Raw genomic sequence first — 14,086 nt, forward strand, 5'->3', positions numbered from 1 at the left:
GTAGAAGGGAATTAAAGTAGACACATATCACTCATCACATGCATGAGATGGGAGTTATCGATCTATCGTGATGGAATTAGTCTATCTAAAAGAGCAAATTCACGACAGCCCGAAGCAATGCCCGAGCACTGATTCGCAGACTTCCGTCCACTACTCAATAGCCAGTGTGCAGCATGAAAAAAAGCAACGGTATACTGCCACCACGATAGTAAAAAGGCTGCTAGACGTCAAGGCCCGCCGCCTGTGAAATCACGCTGTGTCCTCTGATGCTTCCCCCCTGGATACCAATCAGCAGATAAAAAACGGTGACCAATGAGCAATAACTCTTTGCGATCAGAAACAATTAGGGCGGCATCTTCGACCTGCGCACATGCCATCGCCAGTGGTGCTGCAATCTATGTTCTGTGTGTGAAGGACAAACATGCTAAAAACCAAATGGAGCCGTTTTGACTCCTCCTACCCCCCTTGTACGCCGATGCAATGCAGGGACAACGTGCGCATCATGGTGACTGCCGGAAGACGGATGTGGATCGTCAAGCCGGTACGGGTGATGCGCCACTAGATGTTGTTGCTTTTTTTGGAAAAAGGGATCATGAACTCGTGAAATCGAAATACTTGTACAAGTAGAGGGTTATGGGGTTGTTGGTACACCGAACGGTAGTCGGGTTGAGTGATCGTACCGCTGATGCAGATCTGGGCGGGGCCCCGATCAGACCTTCTTGAAGTCTAGAACATGATATTAGCATATGTATGGAGGGCACTGCGATCAGTTCGCGCATACCTTGAAGCACAGGGTAGATCATCTCAAAGGCCTGGTAGATCTCTTCTCGGACTTTCGCACCGGTCAGGACGATCTTCCCACTGACGAAGATCAGGAGGACGATCTTAGGTTTGATCATCCGATAGATCAAGCCAGGGAACAGCTCGGGCTCGTACGAGCTGAAGTTGTGGTGGCGAGACGCAAGACCCTCCAGGCGGATGGGGAACTTGATGTCACAGGAGCCGACGATGTTCTGGATCTTGAAGTCCGTGAACTTCGCGTTGAAGCCGAGCTTTTGAATGATGCGAGCATACTTTCGTGATGCAAGCTTCGAATCGTCCTCTGACTTCGCTCCGGTCACGACCATCTTGCCCGAGGCAAAGATCAAGGCGGTGGTCTTGGGCTCACGGATACGCATGATGACAGCCGCGAAACGCTGAGCAGGATCAGGTTAGCAAGAAAAGAGGGGAGAATAATATAGCAAGCCTAGAGTCAGCAAGTACCTTTGGATTGTATTCAGCATTTCTCGCATGCAGGGCGATCGTCTTGAGGTCCAAGCGGCAATCGAGATTGACCGTGGCAACGATGTTTCTTTACATGCAAGATAAGCCTCACGTATGCGCAAGCCGAGGCCTTCAAGGGTTATACATACTGCAAGGTAGGAACAATACCACTCGCGCCTTGAGTTGCGCCCGGGGTCGCAGCAGGAGTCGCGGGAGTCACCCCGTTGCCACTTGAGGCCTGCGCACCCTGCTGCTGGCCGCCGTTGACCTTCTGCGCGTTCTGCTTATCCGCCTCGGACGAGGGAGGAGTGAGTTCACCAGCGCCACCTGGGAACGACAGCGAACCGGGAGCGATGAAGGTCTTCGCCTGCGCGGCGTTGGAGGGATGGGTTTGGATCTGATCCATCTTGAAGAAGGGTACGTATGCTTCTAGAGAGTTGGACACAGATGTAAAGAGCAGGTCTGTTTGTGGGTTTGATGTTAGATCGAGGTCAAGGACTTGTAATAGTCGGGACGTTCGAGAAAGCGTAAGATCGCGACTCGAAGGATCAAGGTGGAAGAGGTGTGAGAGGTGAGAGAGTTGGGAGGGGTCAAAGAAGAAGAGGTGTGGGGTTTGTTTTTGTTTTGTTTGCTTTTGCGCAGCCGAGAGGAGAGATGGTCGTACCGTTTGTGGGAGAAAAACAACTCAATGTCTCCCCTACAGTCGCTGCTCGACAATAATCCTCAGTTTTGATCTTGGATGGATCGCGACCGAGGATAGAAATAATATTCTATTGGGAGAGAAGAAGAAAGGAGTAAATGGGGAGGGTTGGCGGGGAAAGAAGATGCGCAAGTTGATGCGACGTCGACGCGATGACAACGGCGATTGTCGCAAGAGGACCAAGAGCAGGATCAGAGTCGCGCGCGGCCTGTCGGGGCTTTTGATGAATGAATGTGCCGGACGCGAAGATGCGCTGCAGAGTTTGGAAGCCTGCGACGATGATAGAATGGGGAGATGGAGTAGAGAGATGGAGATGGAGATGGAGGAGAGATGGAGATGGATGGAGGTGGCGATGGCGACGGAGGCGGGTTGGCAAGGCGGCTGGGTTTCGGTGCGGCAAATCGAAAAAGTTCCGCCAATTTACGCGAGAAGGCTCTCCAAAATGGTGGGAGGAGCGGCCTTCTTATATACTGCCGGCAGAGCGCGCGTAAGGCACGCAAGGCACGCAAGGCCGCCATCAGGCATCGCACGGGCCAGCCACGGTCCCCACTCGCTCAGTCGCTCTTGCCTTGACTGCTGAATAATGCCCCCGGTTCCGCCACACGCTAGTTTTGTTATGGTCTAGAACCCAACACCGAGTGCCCCCCATCAACCAATCAGCGCGCGCCCCCGTTTCCTCGAGAGGCGCCCATCAGCCACCATCTGAAACCCGGCGCCTGTAGTGGCATCCAGAGGAAAGGAGAAGCTTGTGCCACACACACATCCATGGCCAACTTTATCTGGCTGCGCTGTTTCTACTTGGTATGAGTTACGCGTCTTGCTGCATCCGGCTTCTTTCTTTGTTTACTCCTTTCCTTGTACGTCCATCTTTTATCTTTTATTATAAAGATATATATATAGAGATATATCTATATACCCCGCGTTCCTTATATGTATCCGGTATCATCATCATCATGCCTTTGGTTCAGGCCACCGTGGCGGGAAGTATGCTCGCTGCTGCTCACGGCCCCGGGTTGATCTCCAGTCCGAGACACAAGCCGCTCCGGAGAATTCTTTTTTTTTGTCTATTTTTTTTCTTCTCTGCTTTGTGACTGACTGTGTGTGTTTTTTTCTTCGTTTGCTTTTGTTTCTTCCCCTCTCTCTATTTCTTTCCATCCCCATCTCTCTGTTATTTTTATTTTTTATTTTTTTTCTTTCGTTTTCTATTTTTAATCTCTGCATTCCAACACCCCCCTTCCACCTCCCCCCCGCACCTCCTTTTTTATGCTTGTTCTCCCATCCTCGGAGTTCCTTCCTCCTGAGGCCACCATATCTTCATCCCCATCCTCATCCTGCATTCCCCATCCTCCCTTAAATCCAGACAACCCCCCCCCCCCCTTTTTTAAAAAGGAGAAGAATCCCTCTCTTCCTAAAAGCAATCAATCAAATCCCCTCAATCTCCGCATCCTGCATCTATTTTTTTCTTTTTTCTTTTTTCCATCACTCCGCCTTTCCATTATGCATTCCCCGGTCCCCTCGGATGCGTCCCAGCGTTCTGCCGTAGGTATGTATGACTCGCCCGGCAAACCATGCGATTCCATGCTTTCGCGGTCCGCGCGCGCGCTCGAGCATCTTCCATGTCTCTATATATAAAAACATAAACAAAAACATGGGCATATAAACGCATATCGTTTTCCTTTCCTATCTAAGGTATCTATGATCACGGGTCATAATAAGCATAATGATATATTGAGTTATCAGGAAAAAAAAGGATGAAATGAAAACATCTTATTTTGAATTTCTCTCCCTTCCGATTATCATTATTATTATTATCATCAAAAGATAAGAAACCGTCGGGGGGTAATACAAACGAAACAAAAGAAAAGAAAAGAAAAAAGAAAGAATGGAAGCAAGCAAGCAAGCAAGCAAGCGTCATCACATGAATGATGCCCCCTCTCAGCCTCGCTCGCGGGCATGCGCTTGACGCCATAGCGACGCAGGAGAAGAGGGATCGTCGCGTCATGCGTTGCGATCAATCAGCCTTGCTTGCTACCTAAGATAGATAAATAGATAGATAAGAGATAGAGATAGATAGGGATTCAGGTACAGTACAGTACAGTATTGTTGGGTAGGTATATATAGTAAGGCTGAGAACTGATCGAATCAAATTAGATCAAATCAAATCAATCGATCAATCAATGAATATATATCTACATATCCGTCTGTCTACAGTATCTATCTATCTATCTATCTAATCCATCTATCCGCATATATAAAAATTCGATGTCTTCGTCCCCCTCACCACCCCCCCTCCCCCCGCTCCGCCATCCGTTCCTGGCGGAACGCTGAAGTGCATAGCATAGCCTCCCCCGCCATCCTACCTATCACATTCCCATGGCTTGCTTGGGCTTACAGGACCAGAACACGGAAGGCGCCGCGGCCAAGCCAACGACGATCCCGTCGTCCGAATCCCCCGATCCTAGACCAAACGTCCGAGAGAGCCGCGCATAGGGCCGAGGTTAGAGCGGATCGATCGTAGGACTGACTAGTTTATCTTTGAATGAATGTCAACATGTCCAGAGCGAGAGGCGACGGTTGTTAAAATGTAAGTACTGGAGATGATGGAGGACACTTTCCTTTGCCCGGGGAACTCGAGGAGCTGAAGCTACGCGATAGTTTTTAAGCACAGCAGGTAGTGAGCTTTTGGCTGGAGGAGGGTTGTTGATGTCTTGGCAAACGCTGACAGACAGGAGAATGCAGGAACCAATTATCTAGTACAGATATTGCGGCAAACAGACTGCGCCACCCCTTCTATCCTCTATTTTCTAGCCTTTCTGCTTTTCTCCAACCCAAGAAGATCTTCACTGAATATCCATAGGCGAAAACCAGTCGCCCTGTGCAAAGCCATCCGTCTCATCCAGAGGGAACGACGTTTGCGGATTTATGAGTGACAATGTACGGTCGTGAAAGAGCGTCATCTCCTCGAAATATTGATTTGGGTAAGGAATGTCAGGGACTTGAGACGACGTATCCGGGCTTGCCGAGGCAGGCTGAGAGAGATCTAAGTCGGTCCCAGGGGGAATTGAAGCTGGCGTAGTACTTTGCGCAGGCTGAGACTGGTGGAGTTCTCTAGCTAGGAAAAGGTTCGCAATTTGAAGCAACTCCTGGAAGATCGAAAGCGTGTTGCTAGCAAAAGCGAAATGTCCGTGAGCAACTAATTGGGCTAGGAGAGAGGTGACATAATGCATCATGTTGAGATCAGACATGGCGTTGGGATCTCGAGGATGTTGAAGGATATTAGCAAATAGTGTCAATGAAGCGCAGAGTGGCTGGGATACGGCGATCCTGTGGAAGGTATTTAGTACTCGATAACAGCAGATAGGACAGGCTTAGGGTAAGATTGGTACCATATCATGGGTGGAGTACTCTCATTCTTGAAAAGATCAAGAATTTGGATGACCTTCCGCGCAGCAGCTACACAGATTGATTCGCTGGCATAAACTCGCGGGTTCAAATCGATGTCATGTCGAGCTAGCTTCTGGTCTTCAGGCTCGATCGTCCAAGGGCCATGATAGATTGATACTCGGTGGATGGCCGTAAGACAATTATAGTAAGAGTAATGGAGTATAACAACCGCCATCAGTTGCTGTGGATCGCATATGATCTCGTGCTCCGGTCGTATCTCGATAGGAATATGTTCTCGCCATTTCTGAAGTTCGGTGTCTAATAGCCCTATCGATTTCAGTCTTTGAAGAACGGTTCTCGTTCGCGACCGCGTAGAATAGAGTTCGGTGTAAACTCGACTCTCGATCACGGCTAGTTTTGCTGAGGCGGTAAATGTATCAAACCTCCGCCTCCCATTGGGATACAGCAATATAGGTTCTTTCTCCTGCGGCAACGCGATTCCTATATCCTGATCATGGATGATCGACGGACGTCCGGTCTGAAGAGAAGTGCCCTTATCTACCGTGTAGAGTAGCCAGAAAGTATTGCGCCGTTCATCTGCCTGCTCTTCGGATAGTCCAAAGTCGTCTAACCAACGATGGAGACCGATAGCATGTGCTAATCTTGCAGCTGTAGCCACCAGAGTATATACTTGATGTGGATTCGAAGCTCCTTGTAACAGCAAAGCCTAATGCAGATGCTCAGTAGGGATATAGGAGACAATGGGCAATAAGCTTACCATTACAACCAGCGCCTGCACGGACAATAGTGTTGCCGGCCCGAACTGTATATCAAGGAAAACGCTGGTCGCATTTCTCAACCACTTCGCAGAAGGACCCTGTGAGAGATCTAAAGCTCTTCGCATAATGTGGTTTGGATTCGCCAAAGGATGTTCAGTGTCGAGAGCGCTGCCAATAGCAAGAACCATGTTAAAAGATGCATACCATCCTGTCCCCGTGGGGGGGTTATCTGAGTATTGCCGCTCAAATCTTCTATCAAAAATAGTCCGGTTAAAGACAGGGAAAATGGAATTGCAAGTATTGAAGAATGCTAGGTTCATATTAGTATGCCAAGTTGGACTGAGGACGTAATTATATAGGAATATACCTTCAACATATTTGAGAGCTACATCTTTTTCTGGGAATGGTTCATGTTGATCTTGCGGAATCGGGTGCCATGTAACATCGACAAATTTGTTCCAGCACCCCTGGTCCCAAGTTTCTGGGTCGAGATGAAATACTTGATCTACAAGTCGTTCCAGATCTCGAGATCCAGTCTTCTCCGAGATCCACCGGAGGCCACGAGGTGAAAATATAGAGAATCCTGACGATGACCCTGTGCGCTTCTTAGACCCCAAGTGGCCAGGGAGTGCGGGGAGAAGTATCAAACATACCAACAAATTGAGACCCTCCTTGCTCATTTATTAATATCATGGACAGATTGTCTGATATTCCCACCTGACGTGAGATGTTGCCTTGTTCCCAGTCTTCAGAATCTTCCGGGGCTGAAATGGCGGAGGCGATCGCTGATTCCAGTTGCTGGATACGACTCTCCATCAAAGATAGATGGTCCTTCCTGGTAGTTCTCAGCAGATGTAGCAGACCCCCAGGGCATCAGTTTGCCAAACCTCTTCGTCTTCGGTCTTCTGGGAATGACGGTGCTTTTGCACTCGGCATCTCGAGCCCTGCACTGGAGGCATGGCTCGCCTGGTGCTTTCCTTTCGCATTTGATCTGACGCTTGTCAGTATTGCAACCAATGGAATAGAGCATGTTGGTAATACCTTTAACCGGCGGCAGAAGTCGCAGGATGGTTGCATTCGTGGTGGCTTGGAAGCTGTCAAGGCGGGTGAGCCCTGCTCGGAGTTGTCATGGTTGCTGTCATTGCCAGCATCCATGATAGAGTAATGTCACGGGCCAGGTCGGGTTTTTGCGTTAGAGTCAAAAAGGGAGAGCAGTCAAAGTAAACCGCTTTTGCGCCAAGCCACTCAACTGTATGGATCGGAAGAAGGGCGTCGGAGGCGCGTAAGGAAGAGAGAGGTACGTATTGTACCTTAGGTATATTTTAAATTTACGGGTCTTGGTAACAAGATGGCAGAATATCTCACCGCCCGGTGGCTATATGCCCCGCCGGCCGGTGGTCACACGTGATGCGGAAATACCTTCCCCCTGCGACAACTAATCGCCGACCTCCGGTCAAGTTTGTGTCCTGATGCGAGGAATAGACTATGTTATTGGTATAAGATCAAAAGACAATGTGAATGTGGATGAGGATGAGGAAGATGAAGTTTTCAGCTCGCTTTCGAGGCTGTGATAACTGACTGCAAGGCAGCCAATAGACTGTTCGTCATGTTGTCGGAATACTTCCAGTTCATTCTCTTCGCACCTTCTTGCTTTTGTGATCGACGCCCAAGTCCGAGCAAGTGGAACGTACAGTTTTGCTGAGCACCTTGCACTCATCATGCTCAGAAACCACAAAAAAGATATGCAGCTGTTGAAAGACAAGGGAGATATGCCTCTTCCTCTGACAGAAGCTGGCGCAGTCCCCGTCACGAAAATCTGAGAACCGGTCCTTAGACTTCAAGGTCCAGTAGTCACAGTCCAGCTCCAAGAATCTATCCTCGGTTCTCAAGCTTAATAGCCGAAGCACATCAAGGACCTTCGTTCAACCCACAGGAGGCAGAACCAGGCGCCTGCCAGCGGTTTTGTGCAATGGTTGCAAGACGACGCTGATGAAGGGGATATTTTCTGGGTCAAGTGAAAAAGATGGCCCAGGGAAGAAATCCACGCGATTATGATTCATCTACCTTAGGAGAAAAGATTGCAGGGGGGCTACTCTGGTCATTGATTGCTACGTCAACCTGGATGAGCATCACAACCAGGTCCTATCCACCACGTTTCTGAATCTTTGGGAATGTTAAAAAGATGAACACGGAATAAAGCACCACGACGTCAATATCTCGGCTCCTCTACTCTCGGGATAGTCGAGTTCGCCCTCCCAGACTGCAGAATCAAATGCAGTGGTTATACTTCTACCTTTGCTTTAGAAACTCTTTCTACCTTTGCTTTAGAAACTCTGCTTTATAACCTCTGCTCTATCACTGTGAACATTTTGCTCCTGGCAACGGTTCAGTATCCACGCAATGAGTTTTTTCTGTTCGGCTAATACTCTCCCATTATACCATCAGTTCTAACATACTAAACAGCATCTCTCTCATCGGACGATTCAATGCAACCAGGGGAGGCGCTCCTTCCGGTTGACTTATCTACAGGAATGGTGCCCTGATATGTCTCGGTCACGCGAAACTTGATGAGATCAAGAAGGTTCTTTCCACTGCAATGAAGACAATCCTCGGATGTAAGCCACATATTAGAGACTGGAGATGAAAATATACGCTTGCCTTACAATGCGACCACGTATCCCGATTCGTTCTCCGGCTTGGATAGGGAAATTGATATTTCTCGAGCTTTTTTCTCCATATCACTGCTGGTTACATAACTTAGTCGGGTTTCTTTTCAAGGGGTTGAAAATTCCATGGTCATGACCTATCTATAAGCGGTGGCTTCTTCAGATATATCAATATCCCACAAGTTGGCCAATATTGTAGTGGTTCGAGCGTTTCGTTCTTCAAGTCCTCGTTTCCTGGTCCCTCGGAGGGTGCTTGATTCTCGCTTACCGTGTCAAAGGCCGCGATTGGAAGCCTTCAAAAGGTCACATTCCCCTGAAACTAGTAGTCAGATAGCACCCAAGGGCTTTCTTCCAATCGCGAGAATGATTCAGAGGAATTCAAGAATTGAGGTGTCTATAATGTTGCGGCGCAAGGCGCTTAAACCCCTTTCTCCATCAACCCCACATATTGCGGACCAATGGTAAAATCATAGCATGTGTGCAACAGCCATGGCACTCGACTTGTTTCCTTTGCGATGATCACATCCGGCGCAAGTTGCATCGGGATTGTGACCATCACGCCAGTTCTTGTTTTATTATTGCGCGTACATCCCCTCCTTTGGAGCTGAGTGTGTTTGAGCGACGGTTTGATCTGGAGCCGCTATGCGTTTCACACTCGCACGGTGTCGCGGATCCCCGATTCTCTTCAAACCAACCCTCGACTTCACCGAGACGGTGCGATTCTCTCAATTGAAACCTCGATATTTCATCTAATCAGCTAAGATCTTCTTTCCAGTGCCGGTCGTTCTGGAACGTGATATGCTTCTTCTTGCCAAGAGATTTCCTTAGCATGTCTCGTCGACCCGTCGATCAGCCTTACGCGTGGCATACTCCCCAGTCATTCTTCTCCTGCTCTCGACCTGTAGCAGAGCATGTCACTGCCTCACTTCAACTTGATGCTTCAGACTCCAGAGTAATTTTCTCAAGATCTCAGGCCCTAGCCTATTTTTGGACGGAGATGATCCCGCATAGACACTCAGCCGCCGTTCTGGGGACTGCCGTCTTATGACATGGCTGCGTTCATCCGGGGAATTTTTCATTCTCCCTGGGACGTTGATCAAACGAGTCATGACTTATCCTTGATATGTCGACATCCTCTCGTTTCACGGTACTTCCCATCTAGGTCCATGGATAACGTGATCCCCGAAACCACTCTTGGATATAAGAGCCAAGAGATAACATTACCTTCTATTCCTACCTCAAGCTCTTACTTCCCTCCTTTTCACGTGCAGGACATTTTTATCATTTTTATTTCTCCTTTCAAACTGAGGTGAGTAGAACCGGAATCCCTATGACGAGATATGCTGATGAAAGTAGCTGTGCTCATTATTTTCGTTCTTTCACCCATTTACGTCTACTGGCTTGACGCCCTTTCAGCAAATCATTATGAAGAACTTTACGTCCATCTTGGCACTCATCGCCCTTTCTGCCGGTGTCGTTACCTCCCGTGCGCTGCCGGTTGGGGATGGTTTAGTGGCGCGAGTCCCGTATCCAATTGGTACGGCATTCATCTCCATACATCGATGCATCTAACACCTGTCAGATACTACTAAACTCTCTGAACGTATCCCCAAGAAAGACAAGGAGCACAATGCAGGTAAGAATCACCTTAGGGATGGATTGATTATACGCTTAATATGATCTAGCCAACTCGACTATTTCGGCCGCCACGTCTCTTACAAGCTCAACATCAGGAGACAAGAAGAAAGGGAAAGGAAAAGGAGCTGCTCATTCCGCGTATGTAATCATGTCTCCATCTCTGTCACCTCAGTACTCATCCCTTCTCAAGCGCCCAGAATGGGACAGCTGCGGCCGACACAGGAAAGAAAGGCAAAGTAAGTCCCGAAGAGACGCAGGGTAGAGGTAATTACTGATCACAACAGGGTGGTGCAAACTCTGCCAGCCAAGACAAGGTGAGTTATCAATCTTATCAACACACGGATAACCATTAATCCAAGCCAGGGAGCTGCAAACGCCAATGACGCTGCGGCCGCCCAGTCAGGTGAAAGTGGAGTGGACAGCATCGTCCAGAGTCTTACCGGTATCAACCTAGGCAGTCTTGGTCTTCGATCCCCCTCAAAGCTTGAGGCTCGGAAAGGAAAGGAGGCTGCTACGCCTGTCGCCTCTGGAGTAGCTGTGAGTTCCGCCAGAATGTCTCCTTGTTCCTCCAGACTGTGGGGAGAGTTGGATTACCTCGATCCATCCTCCCATCTGCACATTCTTGTATGCCAGCAACTGACTTGGCAACAGGCGGTAGGAACCGGCAAGTCTGCAGCGAAAAAGGTCGGTTCTCAACCCCTCTCTCCAAGGATCCAGCTAACAGAACCAGGTAAAGGGAGATGCCAATGTTCGTTCCCCCAACCCCCATCCTCTTCCCCACACTCCTAACATTGACCAGAAACAGGGCGCTGCCGCTGCCAAAGCCGGAAACGCAGGCACCGCAGGAAACGCAGCCAAAGCCGGAAACGGCGCAGCCAAAAAAGTAACCCCCTCCCTTTCCTCACCAATATCAAACAATCCACTAACCCCTACCCCCCAGGGCAAAGCCGGAGCCGCAGCAGCATCCAGCACCGCAACCGCTGCCGCCGCCTCATCTCCTAGCGTAAACCCCAACGCCAGCAATGGATCCGCGGGTATCGCAGCAGCTGTGAGTTTTTCTCTCCCCTCTCTCGAATATTCCATAATAATAACCTATACCCTATATACTAATCAAACTGTATATGTGAAGGCCGAAGCTGCTTCAGCTGTAGCTGCGGGTCCTGATGTGGCGGAGAGTACAGCTGCTGCTTGAGGGAGGGCGGGCGAAGAGAAGATTTGGATCTTTGGGGGGTGGATGGGGGGGTTATGTATGTATGAATAGATGAATATAAGAAAGAAGATGTTTTGTGATGTTTTTTTTTCTTTTTTGAGGGGATTATTTGGAATGTGTGATCGCCATTTCTTCAACCTAAATAAATATATAAAACAAAATATAAATGCCTACCCCTCTATCCCTATCCCCCAATCCATCCCATCCCATCCCATCTATTCCCCCCCTTCCAGAAAGGAAGATGAAAAATAAAAAGACATACAACAGCAGGTATACGCTGGTGGTCACCCACCCAACTACTAATCTGCCGATCTAAGGCTTGTGTATGGCAGAGCGGACGGGATGCCCAATTCTCCTTAGTCTGTGGTCGTATGTACCATTCATTCCCTTACTTTAATACTTAAGGTAAGGTAGATTACCTCTGGCTTATCAGGCAGCGGTGAGAAATCGAAAAAGAGTACAACAGTAAGGTAAGGTAGGTATTCGCTGGTGGTCGGTCACCCAATTACTGATCTTATCTGCTGAGTATCTAAGGTAAGGTAAGGTAAGGGGCCTGGATAGTAAGGCAGTGTAATCCAGATGATGGATGATGCTATTAGGCTTAATGGGTGAAGCGGCCTCAGGATATTATATTATATTGAAGGTCTCGCGATATTGCTTTGCTGCCTTGCCAAGAATCGTCCCCTCCTTTCGATATGTGATGGGGACCACCTATTATTGAGCTGAGGGATGGGAGGAAAACGAGCTTATTATTCTATGTATTTGCGTTGCCGAGATATCGATTTCGATCGCACTGCAGGAACTTCAGTGGGAAGTAGTAGTAATCTTTCTATAAAGTCACTTGATATAGAAAGAATTATATCTGGATGACAATGGGATCAAGCGGTGGAATGGACTTCACAGAAGCATTCACTAGAATGGTCTCCTCCGGTTTGTTCTGCCGCGAACCATGTTTGGTCACGTCTCTCCCATCTGGCCACCTCGGAAACGGCGGGCGATTAGCCAAACCTGGTGCAAGGTGCCGTGGAATGTATTTTCCTGCTTCTTTCGAGGCCTGGTCCTCCATGATTGCCGCTTTCCAATCCGAGACAGCAGCTTCGTAATTCTTCTGTACCTCATCGTACTGTAATACCAGCGATCCATGTCCCTCATGAACATGCCCAAAGATGTGGGCCAAAGGTTTGACTCTCCACAGAGCTTTCCTCAACTCTTCACATCCGAGTCCATCATTGTCCAGATACCCAAGTGGCGGTCCATGGGTAATGAGGATATCCGTGTCAGCGGGGATCTGTGCCCATAAATCTTGCGCATCCTTCCCTGCTGTGTATCCGAAGCATGTCTGTCGTGTAGTCGCCAACGATCCTGGTGAGCCCCATACCTTGATAGTTCTTCCATTGACACATATTTCGACACCGCTGTTCTCGAGGTAGACGACATCGGAAGCTGTGCGGAATGCTCTGCGACACTCTTCGCGCTCCGCTTGATCATCGTATATAGGTGCGTCGCGCGAGTCGCATTTGTCGTCTAGTGCGCGATCATGGTTGCCCCCAATAACAAAGATGAAAGGAAATTGCGATTTCAAGTTCTGGAGTTCCTTGAGACGAGAGAGGAGCTGGGATGGGCGGCCCTCGGTCAGGTCACCTGCGACGGTTAGGATATCGCCTGGCGGAAGAGTAGAGGGAAGTGGGAGGCTGTGGAGGTCAGATATGCAAACTATGCGGACTTGTGTACGACTTTTGGACATAAGTGTAGGGGAATGGGCTTTCAGGTTCGGGTTTCGCAGTTGTTGGAGAGTCAAGAGTTGAGTGATCCGACCGAGGTTGTCTAAACCTTGCTTAGTAAGCCACTAAATTAGAGTATGCCCACTGTGCTCACTGAGCCTCACTTCTGACTCTGCTATGCCTATTGGCACGATTGACACTACTATCTACGTGATTCCGGAGCTTGTGTATAGCAGAGCGGACGGACGGGATATGGATATATGACTCCGAGAATTTGCCTAGGGGTGAAGTTGTTTTATTTCTAGAAGAAAGAAGGGGGGTGTCACGTGAGCGGCCAACACATGCCACATGCCACGCGCCTACATAAAGCAAGGCAGCAGAAAATAATAGATATGTGGAGATTATCAACTACAAAGTGTTCCTTACCAGCCTGGCTCAAGCAAGGCAAGGCAAGGAGGTGACCTAGTGGCACGTTATATATATAGGTGTGCGATGTATAGCGTAAGGTAAATGTACAAGGATAATTTGAGTTTCATTCATCAAGTCTCTGCCTCCCCTGAACGCCTGCAAGCCATCACAAAAAATAATGATGATGATGGTAAGATGGATCTTGCCAAAACCCCTAAGCCCCTGACCCTGTGTGTTGCTTTTGCTCGCCTCGTCTTGCCTCGCCTCGGCTTCTTTTTTAAAAGGGCGCGCGGTGCGCTCTTCTACTATACTACATC

At 48.8% G+C, this 14,086-nt stretch overlaps 4 protein-coding genes across 4 annotated transcripts; 1 reads left to right on the top strand and 3 right to left on the bottom strand.

Annotated features, from left to right (window-relative positions):
* Positions 1-635: 635 nt before the first annotated feature.
* On the bottom strand, positions 636-1,669 carry M430DRAFT_43264 (hypothetical protein; the record flags this gene model as incomplete). Its single annotated transcript, XM_024867607.1, has 4 exons — positions 636-726; positions 782-1,196; positions 1,264-1,351; positions 1,413-1,669. 4 exons carry the CDS (start codon positions 1,667-1,669, stop codon positions 710-712), a joined length of 777 nt encoding a protein of 258 aa, XP_024719588.1. The 3' UTR covers positions 636-709.
* Positions 1,670-4,803: 3,134 nt separating this feature from the next.
* M430DRAFT_29010 (hypothetical protein) lies at positions 4,804-7,281 on the bottom strand (the record flags this gene model as incomplete). The annotated part of the gene is made up of 7 exons (XM_024865840.1): positions 4,804-5,287; positions 5,350-6,074; positions 6,126-6,436; positions 6,494-6,721; positions 6,780-6,961; positions 7,014-7,117; positions 7,168-7,281. The coding sequence occupies 7 exons, from the start codon at positions 7,279-7,281 to the stop codon at positions 4,804-4,806; spliced, it is 2,148 nt and encodes a 715-aa protein (XP_024719589.1).
* Positions 7,282-10,005: 2,724 nt separating this feature from the next.
* On the top strand, positions 10,006-11,449 carry M430DRAFT_255551 (hypothetical protein). Its single transcript, XM_024865259.1, has 10 exons — positions 10,006-10,101; positions 10,149-10,329; positions 10,375-10,428; positions 10,478-10,568; positions 10,621-10,666; positions 10,715-10,744; positions 10,794-10,967; positions 11,082-11,178; positions 11,230-11,313; positions 11,371-11,449. Coding segments are annotated over exons 2-9 (606 nt in total). The 5' UTR covers positions 10,006-10,101; positions 10,149-10,217; the 3' UTR covers positions 11,232-11,313; positions 11,371-11,449.
* A 1,047-nt stretch (positions 11,450-12,496) lies between these two features.
* Positions 12,497-13,393, bottom strand: M430DRAFT_105160 (hypothetical protein; the record flags this gene model as incomplete). Its single annotated transcript, XM_024860983.1, has 1 exon — positions 12,497-13,393. A coding segment is annotated over one exon (897 nt), but the record flags the coding sequence as incomplete, so codon positions are not given.
* Between the last annotated feature and the right edge of the window lie 693 nt (positions 13,394-14,086).

This window comes from Amorphotheca resinae (genome assembly GCF_003019875.1).
Source record: "Amorphotheca resinae ATCC 22711 unplaced genomic scaffold M430scaffold_8, whole genome shotgun sequence".
Lineage (NCBI taxonomy): Eukaryota > Fungi > Ascomycota > Leotiomycetes > Helotiales > Amorphothecaceae > Amorphotheca > Amorphotheca resinae.